The sequence below is a fragment of the Mycteria americana genome, chromosome 3, assembly GCF_035582795.1.
Source record: "Mycteria americana isolate JAX WOST 10 ecotype Jacksonville Zoo and Gardens chromosome 3, USCA_MyAme_1.0, whole genome shotgun sequence".
Classification (NCBI taxonomy): Eukaryota; Metazoa; Chordata; class Aves; order Ciconiiformes; family Ciconiidae; genus Mycteria; species Mycteria americana.
Genome location: NC_134367.1, coordinates 89,021,163 through 89,034,404, shown reverse-complemented (window position 1 = coordinate 89,034,404; position 13,242 = coordinate 89,021,163). Strand labels below are relative to the sequence as shown.

Genomic DNA, 13,242 nt, shown 5'->3' with positions numbered 1-13,242 from the left:
AACTGTAGCTTAACTTAGTTCAGCTTGAAAGATGTCTGTTAAAATGTCTGTTAAGCTGTCTGTCAGCCACCACTGACCTATACTCGCAAATTGGTTGAAGTTGTATTCTATTGAATACAACTTTAAATACATTAAAATTAATATATTTAATTGAAACTAAATACATTAAATGATATTATAGAGATACAAAAAGTGCTTATAAAAACATTAATAAACAGTATTTCAGCTGTCTAAAATGACACCATATTTTGCCATTTGTTTTATGGGTTATCGTTAGTATGACAGATAATCTGGTCTTTAAGTCCGGATAGATAGTGTGATAGATACTGGTCTTTAAGTCTTGCTCTAGTTCTCTTGAAAGCTGAGTAATGTTTGTATGTTCATAGTAGTATATTTGTAGCTGATGATGAGGACAACCAAAAAGATGAAGAGCATGATGACTGAATAGAGCGTAATTCTAGATGTATCTGACCTGAAATGCAAAGGAAATAGGATTAAAATCCAATTACTTTTTAGATTCCTGCCTTAATTAGTCAAGAATATCTCGGATTCCATACTGGCGGTACATTCACTCAATACAGTAACGACAATATTTATTTGCTTAATTATTAGGGATTTCTTTTAATCTGTATGGTCATAACAATTCAGAATCCAACAGGAATACCTAAATTATTTGCTTTTTCAGTCAATGGCAGTTGACTTTTTCAGTCAATGACAATTCCTTTGATTAGGGAACAAGAATAAAGCCTTTTCCTAATAAGAGATGACGGTACTGGGGTCCTTAGAAGTTCATTTGGTTTGAAAAGCTTTCCAACTCCAGCTATCTTTTGTACAGAACAGAGAAAATAAAATACCACAGAAGTTGGAATGCAAAGCAGGTAGTATCCACTGGTTTACCAGGCTGAGGCCTGCAGGTGCAGGATCTGAGTAATATCTCTGAACACTTTTCACCCAGTCAAATAAGTTGTAAGCCTGGCTAATGCAAATCTCTGAAGTTTCTGGGTATGTTGGAGAAGTGCTAATGGGATAATGTTAAAATTTTTTTTATTCCTATTCATGCAAATCCTGTATTTTTACCAGGATGCTGCGGGAACATGATTTCTGCAAGACTAATATTAATAGCTAGAAATGAGTCTAAGCAGTTGCAAGGGACGTGTCTAGCTTTGGGGATCTTGTGAGAACACTTGCATTACACCAAGCGAGGTTTGACAGGCTGGCAAACTTCCTGTTCGCTTTCACATAGATATTCTGGAGAAGCTGCATCATTAAAAATGTGTGGATAAATTCTTCTGCCTTTATCCGTGAATCTTCTGCACAGAACAAGAACATGGTATCTTGTCTTTATGCTTTTGTAGTATCAAGTTTATTTCACACAAATATTAAATAATAAAATAATAGAATAAGACTAGAAGAATAATTTAATATATTAAATAACAATAATATTTAGGAACGTCTACTAGCTGTTACCTTTCAATTACACCATATGTATGGACTGCAAAGAATGCTTTTACATCACAAAAACTGAAACACATAAAAAAGCCCTGTTAGGTTATTTTTGCAGCTGAGAACAAAACCAGAGAATCTTATGAAACTGTCCGGTGCCCAGAATCACCCATCCTTACATATTTAATGAAAAATTTAAGTTCTTGATAAGAAAATTAAATTATTAAATTATTAACATTATTCAAAACCTTCTAAAGTTATAAGTAACACTCAAAATTAAGTACATAGTCAATTTTTAATATATTTGCAGTTACAATTATTTTTTCCGCAGTAAAGTCAACTTTTGTGAGCGTTCAGGCATGTAAATACACGTTTTTATGTGTCCTCTGCCTTGGAAAAAGCACTTTCTACAAGAGTCATCCCAGCGGTATCAGCAGGGCTTGTGGAGGTTTAAACAGGAGGTAACGTGTCTGTGCAAAGATCAGGAAACAAGGGAACATTTATGGCTTTGAGAGAGGTTAGAAAAAGTTTGAAAACTGTTCTCTTTACTGTAGGCTTAGTATAAGCAGGGAACATTGCAGAAACTGCAGTGCATTAACCAGTCCTCCTTGTTTCCCATTTGACCTCTGTGCTGGTGGTTCAAGGAAGCGGATTTGAAAGAAGGGGAGAAGAAAAGCCAGAACTCTCTCCTGTGCCAGGAGCTTTTTTCGGGTTGTGAAACCTTACACTTGTTGGTTTCAAGTGTAAGGTTGGCTGGTAGAAGTAAGCCACCAGGAAATGTGAACCTACCAGTTTATTTTGTTGACTTCTTATTGGAATTTATCTATGTTCCCAAAGTATATGGGATGTGGGGTAGTACACTGAATATTATACAGATCAATTTATTTAAAAAAATTTGGAGCGGATAAAAAAGTTGAAATATTAAATTGTTGGTTTGCAGTAAACGGAAGACAAATATTCTCGAATAGAAGCAATACTCTCGTAAGTTCTTGTAAAACATAAGATAGGACATTTTCAAAGATTTTCAGATAACCTATGTTTATTTACAAATAGTATGGTTCTTTTTTTGTAACTGCCTCATTGTTTTCAGATTACGTACTCAGTATATATGCTGTGGGTTAGTCTGAAAAATGGAAAAGTCAAGGATTCTGAGAAATGACACCCTAATTTCTAAGTTAGAGCTAGGTAGAAGTGAAAATCTTGGTAGCACCCAAAGCCAAAGGAAATCCTGAGCAAAAATATTTTAAAAATACCAGTGGTAGGCATTTTGTCCATTTTCACCCCACATCATTACATTTTATGACATGGAAAAAAAAGACAATAACCTGCAGTTTCGATCTAATATCCTAACTCTGAACACATAAATGGCACGATGACTAGTAGCCCAAACAATGTAATTGTTCAAAGTGCTGTTTAAAATCTGATACTGCTCCTGCAGTCCTTCATTTGTACTGTTCTGATGAAACACAAAACAGGATCTGTAATTCTGAACAGAAACACATATTTTTGAACTAGCTTTGAAAAGCAATTTAACACAAACACAGGTTTGGTGTGGTGGTTTTTTTATGTGCAAGTAGTGGCTGAAAATTACTAATAGATTCTGCTATGAAAATGTTAAATTGAGCATAAATTAAATGCCCATATGAACATAAATTATATAATTCAGTCCCTTGACAGAGCTATTAAGAAACTGCCAATAATTTACCAAACACATATATCAGTCCTTATAGTAACTGTATTTTTCCTAAAGACATAATCTTAGAGAACTTTCTGATTTTGCAGTTGTAAGTAGTCTGTATTCAGTTTATCATATTCGGTCTCTATTATACAGATCTCAAGGCTACTACTAAACAGAAGAGACAGAATGTAAAATAGATAGAGAACTTTGAAGATGCTTCAGAATTTATTTCTGAAAATCTTCAGAAAATATTTTCCTCAATCTGAAAGGGGCATGAAGATGCTTCATAATTATGGCTAAAGTCCTGGACAAGAAAGTCCTGGACAGGTCAAAGCACTAGTTCTGAGAATATTACAGAATATATTCTTTTTTTTCCCATCCAGCTTGGCTGCTTGAAGGTAAAAACCCCAGATGTCATGGTTCATACATTCTCTTTACATTCTTTCAACCTCATAACACTTGTGGGTTCCTGGCATGGCTTCCAGTGGGAATCTGATCAATCAAACAGCAAAAATAAAAAGAGGTTACTTCCTGTACATTTCCCAAGATATACTGTCTATCTGTACATGTCTACATTCGTACCATTGGTATGCATATGTAAGCTCTGTTAGTCAGAAAATCGTCCTGTTAATATAGGTAGAGAAGGTACACTAACATATAAGATGTGAAGGGTCGCTTCTGCAGAAGAATGAATTTTAGGGAAAAAAGATGCATGCAAGTATTTCCTTGGCTAAATAAAAGTAAAAAGTCTTGGGTAAGAGTTTTATGTGTGTTCTAAGACTCACGTTATCTTTATAGAAAACTAGAAAAAAGGTCAGCCATGAGGAAGTGACTCTCACCTACACTAATGGGCCAAGGTAATGGTGATTGAAGAGGTTATGTTAGTGGACATGTTTAGAAGAGGTTTGTAGTCCCATACTCAAAGGATTTTCTTATTAAAAGATGCAGAAATGTAATTAAAGTTCCATTAAGAACAGTTTGCTGGCAGGAGAGTTGAGTCTGCTTTGCTTCTTCAAAAGTCTACCATCAAGAGGGTGGGAAAAGCAGATTAACCTTCACATAGAATAGTCTTTAATGTAATTGTGCAAGGCTAAAACATGGCATGAAATGAGCTGTCAGAGCTATCAGAGCTTTAGCAGAGCTAACAGAGAGACCCAGACTCTTCAATTTGAATACATAGTAAAGAATCACGGCTTGGAGGAGGGCTCATAAAGGAGAATATGATCTTCATGAATAGTGAGCTGAAAGCCTTTTCAACTCGCCTGTCTCAATAGATCTTCTGGATTCCTCTCTCCTGTTTACAAGAATGTTCCTCACTGGTAAGAGCAAGGTTATATTAACCTCACTAGCATCCACATCCAGGTAGATGGAAAGGATTTAAGCGGAAAAACATACTGCAAGTTGGTATAATAATAATGGAAGTGTCCTGGTATTCTGGACTGATAGTCTCAGAAGATCCTGAAGCCAAAGTTTCTGAGGAAAAGTTTGACTGCTGAGGGCCAGCAAACCCACTTGGTCTTCATCCTACCTCACCTTGACAGTCTCCTATGAAAGGCAGGAAACTAGGGGAAATGTGTACATCAACTGTTCTAACCATATGATCGGGAATGTGTCCGATACTGATCTGAAAGCCAAGCCTCCCCTAGAGCATAATACCAGTAACATTATTGATATGTAAGGCAAAAAGAGCAATACTGAGCAAAAAGAGCTCTCTTCATAAGAAGCCACATGGAGAAGACAAGGGGCAATGGCTGCAAGTTGCACCGGGAGAGGTTTCATCTCGATGTAAGAAAGAATTGTTCTACAGTGAGAACAATCACTCACTGGAACAACCTCCCCAGGGATGTGGTAGATTCCCCATCCCTGGAGGTTTTCAAGATGCGACTGGACACGGTACTAGATAATCTCATCTAGGCTCTCTTTCCCAGGAAAGGTTGGACCAGATGATGCTTCAAGGTTCCTTGCAACCTGGGCTCATCTATGATTCTGTGAGTCGAAACTATTTTACAAAGATATTTAAATTTATCCAGAGTTATATTTGTGATTAAGATTAGATTCTAGCAATGAGAAGGGTACAAATAGGTCAGGCTTCTTAAATATGAATTGATGCATAAAAGCAGCATTGTTTTTATTAGAAGTATGTTGTAATGGTAGAAGTATTTTAAACAGACAGATGTAACTGTAATGACGAAATAGATTTCACCCTAAATTTAACTATAGCTGCATTTCTAGTATCAAGACCACAGATAGATTACTAAAAATGCTTACTGAATTGTAGTAGCATTATTGCCCCTTTGAGCAAAAGCCCAAATTTGGGGTTCTGTGAGACAACTTTGTTTAGATGGGAAATAAACGCTGTGAAGTTGACCTAAATGCCAAGGAAACTACTGATAAATAGGATATCCAAATGGAATCCTTTCCAAACTGGCATTGGTAACAAAACTGTCTCTGGCTTTGCTATGGAGAGGATTTCAGACAAATTTCTGTCTCTCTGAACAACAGGGCAAAGATAAGATTTTTGCAGAAATTTCAAGCCAGATACTCCAGCCTTGTGCACAAGAAATAACTCATTCTTTGCTTTTATTTTTTAGGAAGGATGAACACAATTTTTGTTGCTTATTCTACTTCCACTGGCTTGAGCCTACTCTTCTTCTGACAGCTTCCTGGTGAGTGTTTGCATCTGAGGAATTTTTTTAGTTCTGTAATCCCCCTCTGGCTTCCTGTCGAGCACTCTTCTTTGTGTTACAGTCTTCTGTATTACAAGAGTTTCAGTTATTCCTGTTGTTGACCACAAAGAATGCTTTACTGAGTATTAAGTGATACCTTTGCCTTTCTTGCAATACAATAACTAACATTGTAGTTATTAACTAATTATTAAGCTATTATATTAACTAATAAAGTATTTTCAGCACAAAATTATCCTTTTAGATCATTTTATGGCTAGACCATTGCAGCATTGTCATATGAGCTTTATTACACCTTGTCAATGCTTCACCATGCTCCCCTCCTCCAATGATACCAGGTAATGCACAAATATGAAGTAAGATCACAATAGATTTTATTCACGCTATCACCAGCTATTTCTAAACATAGATTTTCATACCTGTGGTCCCCATATTTTATCCAATGTAGAATTTTTACTTTGTTTAAGCATCATGGGTGTGTTTTATACAGACAACCTGCCTGTTAAAAATACAAATTAAAAAAAACCAAACAGATTAAAAATGTGAATTTTAAATGTGTATCATCTGAAAGTATGGTACATGAAAAGGTGGCATCATGCTTCAGTATATTTGATTTACTTACCTTTAAGAGATAATTGTGTTTGTCAGGGTTGCAAATGGATAAGTAGGATCATGTCCAAACCTCCAGCATGGCTGTATATGTATACAGAGAAGAGTGTCAAAGAGTTCTTTCATAAATTGACCTGCCAGAGGCGGCTACCAGAGTTCCCATAACACTATATGCAGATGAGGAGTTGGCTTAAATATCCTTTGTCATCCTACTGAAAAAGGAAGCAATGTACTAATTTTAATTATAAATAGATCGGGCAGAATTAGTTTTAATGACCATGTGGATTAGTGCGTGTCATTTTTTTTCTCTTTGGAGAGAAGGCAGTCTGAAATTTCAAAGTGATTTTTGAAGTTTCATTTCCCAAGCCATATTCTATTGGGCACATTTTTCTTCTCTTTACTGTATTGTTTCAATACCTCCCACATGCATAACTTTGAATAGTCTATGATGTTAAGTCCAGTATATGAAATGTTAAAATGTTATGCAGCTATATACATCCATTCAGACTAAAGAGGGCTCAGCATGTGTAAGAACAGTCATATGTTGCATGTAGACCATTATGCATAAAACATTAAAATTACATTCTCAGTAGATGGCTTACTTCTTTCATGAATGAAGTGTACCCATAGTCAGTTCTGCCTTTCATCTCCCATAATATAAAATTTGCTTCAACATTTCCAACATATGAATCGCCATCATATCTGTAAAACGTGGAATGTGACATCTCAATAAAACAGCACAAGCACACAATCAGCCTTTGTATTCAGAACTGTGCATGGATCGGTGAGCATGTAGAGCTGCTGCTGCTGTGGAGGGTAAGACAGGTAGGCAGCATGCTGACAAGACGTTTTACTCTAAGGCGTCTTAAGGCGTTGTCGTGGTTTAACCCCAGCCAGCAACCAAGCCCCACGCAGCTGCTCGCTCACTCCCCCGCGGTGGGATGGGGGAGAGAATCGGAAGAGCAAAAGTGAGAACACTCGTGGGCTGAGATAAAGACAGCTTAATAGGGAAAGCAGAAGCCGTGCACGCAAGCAAAGCAAAGCAAGGAATTCATTCACTACCTCCCATGGGCAGGCAGGTGTTCAGCCATCTCCAGGAAAGCAGGGCTCCAGCACGCGTAACGGTTACTTGGGAAGACAAACACCATCACTCCGAACGTCCCCCCTTCCTTCTTCTTCCCCAGCTTTATATGCTGAGCATGACGCCATATGGTGTGGAATAGCCCTTTGGTCAGTTGGGGTCAGCTGTCCCGGCTGTGTCTCCCCCCAGCTTCTTGTGCACCTGGCAGAGCAGGGGAAGCTGAAAAGTCCTTGATTTAGTATAAGCACTGCTCAGTGACAACTAAAACCTCCCTGTACTATCAACACTGTTTCCAGCACAAATCCAAAACACAGTCCCATACTAGCTACTATAAAGAAAATGAACTCTAGCCCAGGCAAAACCAGCACAGGCGTCTTGCAATTACAGCACTGATGTGGTGCAGCAATACCCACTGAAACCAAAGCATCCTGTACTATGTGTGAAAAGGAACATAAAGATTTGATAATATTACTCTTGTAATTGGACTTGGACGCTTTCTGCAGCTTCACATCCCTACACAACCTTGGTAGAAGAAGTCTTCCTCGTGCCTCACAACTTATCAGCAGTTTACTTACAAGGAAATAACAGGTTGGAAATATTCTTCACAATGAAGTTCCAGTAGGCAATGATATTTATCCCAATCATAATAGCCTATCTTAAAAAGGAGAAGTTTTATTCAGATATTGAATGTCGCACTGTTTCTCTTTTTCATATGCAGCCCAGCTAGAATGAAACTTGTAACTCTTACCTGGTCCTCATCTGTTGGGTTCCACAGAAATTTCCTAATGAAACAAAAAATCAACAATCATTAAACCTCTTATGTTTATTTATCTTGATATAACATAGTGTCAATTGTTTAGACAGAAAAGATTTCAACCTGCCACTCTTCTCCATGACTTAAAAACATAAGCAGCAGTCTTTCTTTCTACTATACAGTTTAAACTTCCGTATGTTATTAAAAATCAACTTAAAAATGACACTAGTTTCTAAAGATTTGTAGCCAACTATTTCTATCAGCATTACCCAGAACTAGTAACTAAAAATTTAGATAACTGAAAAATTACAGTCCCCAGTTTCTTTACTCTGTTCATTTAACAGCACAATGGGTGAAACTGAACTACAGCAAATGCCCATTAACCTGTTGGGATCAGGTACAGATAATGCTTTTGCAGATATTTCAGAGAGTAATCTGAGAAACGAAAAAAATATTTCAGTAGTTTTCTGCATTGATTCAATCAGGCTATTCTGGTAGAGAATACTCAGAATACTAGCTCACTTTAAGTTCATAAGTACTGTGTCTGTCCTGTAACAAAAGAAAAAGATGGTAAGGAACATTAATATCAGAACAGCCTCATTTTATATTAAGTGATATATATTCAAATATAGCACTTCAGTTTCATATGACAGTATGTCCAAAATGCCTAGTCTTTGGGCTGTTAATACAGTGTCTTACCCAGGTATTTTGTAGGTAGTGAAACTACGTTCTTCACAGACTACATCTACCAGTCTAAAAGACAAAGAAAAAATAATCTGTATAAATTAGCTTCCTTTATTACTTCAGCAGTGCACAAACCTGTAAATGACTTTTCATTATTCTACACTTTAAGAATTATCATTATTTGTACAACAATTTTTCGTCTATTATTTTGGTATTCTGAACTCTATTCACAAAAAACCCTTTCCCAATAATTTCAGGATGTTACTGAATTTTCTAAGGATATGAATTTTTAAAGAAAATATGAAAAAGCTGGCTTTGGGGATGAATTTTAGGCTAGTTTCAAATTAATTCTAAAGGTAAAAGAGATCTATTGGTTAGGCTTTTACTTTCCTGAAGTCTTTGATATGTCAGAAATCTCAGTACGAGAATGAAGTTTGAGTTAATAATACTGTACTTCCAATCATGGATGTAAACAGTTCAGAGAGTTATACGAAAGTAAGGCCGAACAAAAGTCAGAAGATTATCTTCTCCATCCCGCTGCCCCAAGACAGGATAAAGGATACCTACATTACGCTGGCTTTCCCAGGGATGATAGCGAGAATTGATAATATTATGGAAAGTTGGATATTTTATTTAAAAAAAAAATTTGCTAGTTTTTTTCCTCAGAAGTTATAAGCTATATAAATCTGTACATAATTTTAAGAGATAAACATTTCAATTATTTTTATGCATTTATGCAGCAAAAGAAACATCTTCTAAATCTAGTAAGTGAAATATATGAGGCTAAAAATATCACTATATTAGCACTTATTTCAACCAGTTACCCAGAAGTAAGTAAATGACTAAAACTTACCTCTCAACAACAATATGCCTTCCTGGAGAGCAGCCAACATAAAAGTAAGATACCTGAAAAAAATACAAACTTTAGTTTACCCAGGAAACCTTCCAGAAATGCACCTCGTCCATGCGCTTTGAGGAGTCTGGCCACTGCTAACGGGAATAATGGCTATTGCACCAGTTCTGCATGCTGGTTCAGTCCTATGGCTCCCTTCTTGTCCACAAACTGTTTCATATCTTACTCGTCTTGCACACTTTTTCATCAATACTCTACTGTGAACTTCCTTTCTTCTGCATTTCTACTTAGACAGTGTTTATATTATTGTACCTGATGTTAGTTAATTGGAAGGATATGAATTGGAGTGAAATCCTCCTCGCAGTGGGTCAGGATTTGCTCAAAAGATTCTGAGAAGCATTGTTACTGTATTTTTTTTTTTTTTTCAAATTACCTTATCAAGCTACAGTGCCTTCCTGCTCATGTAATTTAAATGCATTTTCAAAGATGCTAGGCTGCAGTTCAACTGACATAACACCACTGGTTAATTCTCTACAAAAGAATCCCTCGCCCAAAACAATAATTTATGTTAGAATTTATTTTGAAATAAATCAGTAACACCAAAGAAATGAAATGCAGCAATATCAAGGTCATTTCATTTGGAGGCAAGAGGCACCTATTATTTCTTACTTTATTATCACATCACCTACAATGTCAGCGTCCCGTTTTACTCCCACTGTACTAATACAGGTATCGTTGTGGTATTACAGGTGGATGTTTGAGGGACTATGAGAGTCAGTCCTGGCAGTCAGTGATTTTTAAATGCTTAATTGATTCCAGAGAAACAAGTTTGACTTCATTAGACCTCCTGGTTACTTTTTTAATAATACAGCAGCTATCCAAGGACAGACTGCATTTTTCAGTGTTAGTTTCAGGACTAGTTCTCTTGGAATGCTGGAATATATTTTGCTTTGGGAGGATGGATTAATGATGGCTGTGAAATGGGTCTTTATAGATAAACACAAGTCCTATTAAAGTGAGATAGTGAAGACAGCTTAGAAAATGTGAACAGATGAAAGATTTTTTTTTAGTTTGCAGATGTCCTGGTTTTGGCTGGGATAGAGTTAATTTTCTTTTCAATAACTGGTATAGTGCTGTGTTTTGGATTTAGTCTGAGAATAATGTTGATAACACAGGGATGTTTTAGTTGTTGCTAAGTAATGCTTACACTGGTCAAGGCCTTTTCAGCTTCCCATGCTCTGCTGGGTGCACGAGAAGCTGGGAGGGGGCACAGCCAGTCTGGCCACAGGGCTATTCCATACCATATGGCGGCGTGCTCAGTATAAACTGGGGGGAGTCGGACGGGGCACAGCGATCGCTGCTCGGGGATGGGATGGGCATCGGTCAGCAAGTGGTGAGCGGTTGCATCACTTGTTTTTTCTTGGGTTTTGTTCCTCTCTCTCTGTCATTGTTTTCCTTTTCCTTACAATTTATTATTATTATTATTATACTTTATTTCAATTATTAAACTGTTCTTATCTCAACCCACGAGTTTTCTTACTTCCGCTCTTCTGGTTCTCTCCCCCATCCCACCGGGGGTGTGTGTGTGAGCGAGCGGCTGCGTGGGGCTGAATTGCCGACTGGGGCTAAACCACAACAGCAGACAAACCACATTCTGCAATACAGAAAATTCAAGTTTGGGTGGGATGTTGATCACTGTTGTGGGAGATTTGGGCTTATTATTGAACCCATTAACAGGTGCAGTAGAATCTGGAATTAGGAAGATGGAAATAAGCAGAATTACAGACATCCTTTCTGAATTCACTTTTTGCAGAACTCTGGCTTGTGTTGAGATAAGTTGAAAGGCATAAGGCATCCTACTGTAGTACTGAAGCTGAAATCTATCAGTCAGAGACTGTTGACTCAGGCAGCCCTAAAACAGAATACTTAGCTGGTTGCTCCTATTGTAGTTTTCCATAAAGAAGTTCCAATTTCAGAAAATCATTGGTCCTTGCAAACAGTACTGAAGACAGCTGATTGTATTTCCTGTCTGTGATCTGAGATTCTGAAATGGCGAGGTTTGTTCACTAGCATTTTTAGCACTCCTTGAAGGGGAATATTAGAGTTGAATTGGAAGCTTGATTCAAAACTTTTAAAGATCAACCATTTCTGACAAAAGAATAATCAGGCTACTTTGTCCTTCAATGCAGAGCATAGTGATGATATCATCAGATGCACACAGGGGTCTTTATGGCTCTATACTTCAGTATATTAATGTCAAGGCCTTTGTCCTTGAATCCTGGGCTAAAATCAGCTGCATGAATTCTGTAACTTGCCAAGAAGCAATCCATTTTGACTGATTTGAATGGAGGGAAAAAAGGGTGGAATGGCATACCCACACAGACATTTTGAGGATCCTGCCATCATTACAGGTACGAGCTGATATGGAAAGAGAAACTGAACAGCATGCTGAGGGGAGGGAGCAGAGAGGAGGAAGTGTGAAATAATCAGACATGCTTAAATGAAGGGCTCAAAGATGGATTCACATCACACAAGTGACGAGGGAAGTCACCTGCCTGAAAACAACCAGATTTGACTGCATGGGGGTGCTTGAGCAAAACACAAGCAGAATTATCTCAGAAACCACAAGTAATTTCTGCTCATAAAGTCGGCTTGATAAATTTGCTAATCTGAGTTAAAAGGAGGCAGAGGAATACGTGTGCTAATTCTGGGCATCCAGTCCCTTACAGTCCTTCTCCCCAAGTGCACAGAGCAAACTGAAAATATGCGTTTGCTTTTTTATGCATCACGGTTACTATCAATGGCATAGGTGATTACCATTGTAGCTAAAGAGAAATTCTCTGCCACGACTTGGTATCTTTGGAGATGGGGGTGCAAGATGTAGAGCCCTGCCAATGATAGATTTACTGATAGATTTAAGATTGTTTCATTCTTTGGCAGTGAGATTCTCATGGGTGATAGTTGGTCGAAGAATCCAGAAGACTACAGGACAGCTCACCAAAGTATAAAGTCTGTGCTAATTGTTGAAGAAGGTTTTAAAATCATCTGGTATCCTAAAGCAATGGTGGGTTTCCTTAACAAAATGAAGGAGGCATTACCAATGTCTGATGATTCCTGGCAAATGGATGAGTATCTGGATGAAAAAAAAAGGAATGAACCCTGGCATAGGAGCTCCAATGCCAGTGATTTTAAAGCGGGTTGCAGTACTGCTGATTTAAAGATGAAGTCAAAGAAGAATGACCATGTGTGATATTTAGCCTTTTTCATGGATCATTTGCCAAAATCTTTGGGTGGATACTTCACCTAACCAAAAATGTAAAAATCTTGTCTTGGATGGAAAGCAAAAGCAGCTATTCAAAACAAAACACAATACAGAGTCTGAGCTCATTACCAATTGTCAGACCAGTTTAAGGGGACACATGAGACTGGCAAAATAACTTCTAAAAATATAATGAG

The 13,242-nt window shown here is 37.4% G+C and overlaps 1 protein-coding gene across 1 annotated transcript in view; it reads right to left on the bottom strand.

Annotated features, from left to right (window-relative positions):
- The window catches only part of CATSPERE (catsper channel auxiliary subunit epsilon), a 28,692-nt gene that overhangs the window by 3,361 nt on the left and 12,089 nt on the right, over positions 1-13,242 (bottom strand). Inside the window, 3 exon segments of the mRNA XM_075497178.1 lie at positions 2,769-2,929; positions 7,017-7,116; positions 9,787-9,839. Of these exon segments, the coding sequence (XP_075353293.1) occupies positions 2,769-2,929; positions 7,017-7,116; positions 9,787-9,839 (314 nt within the window).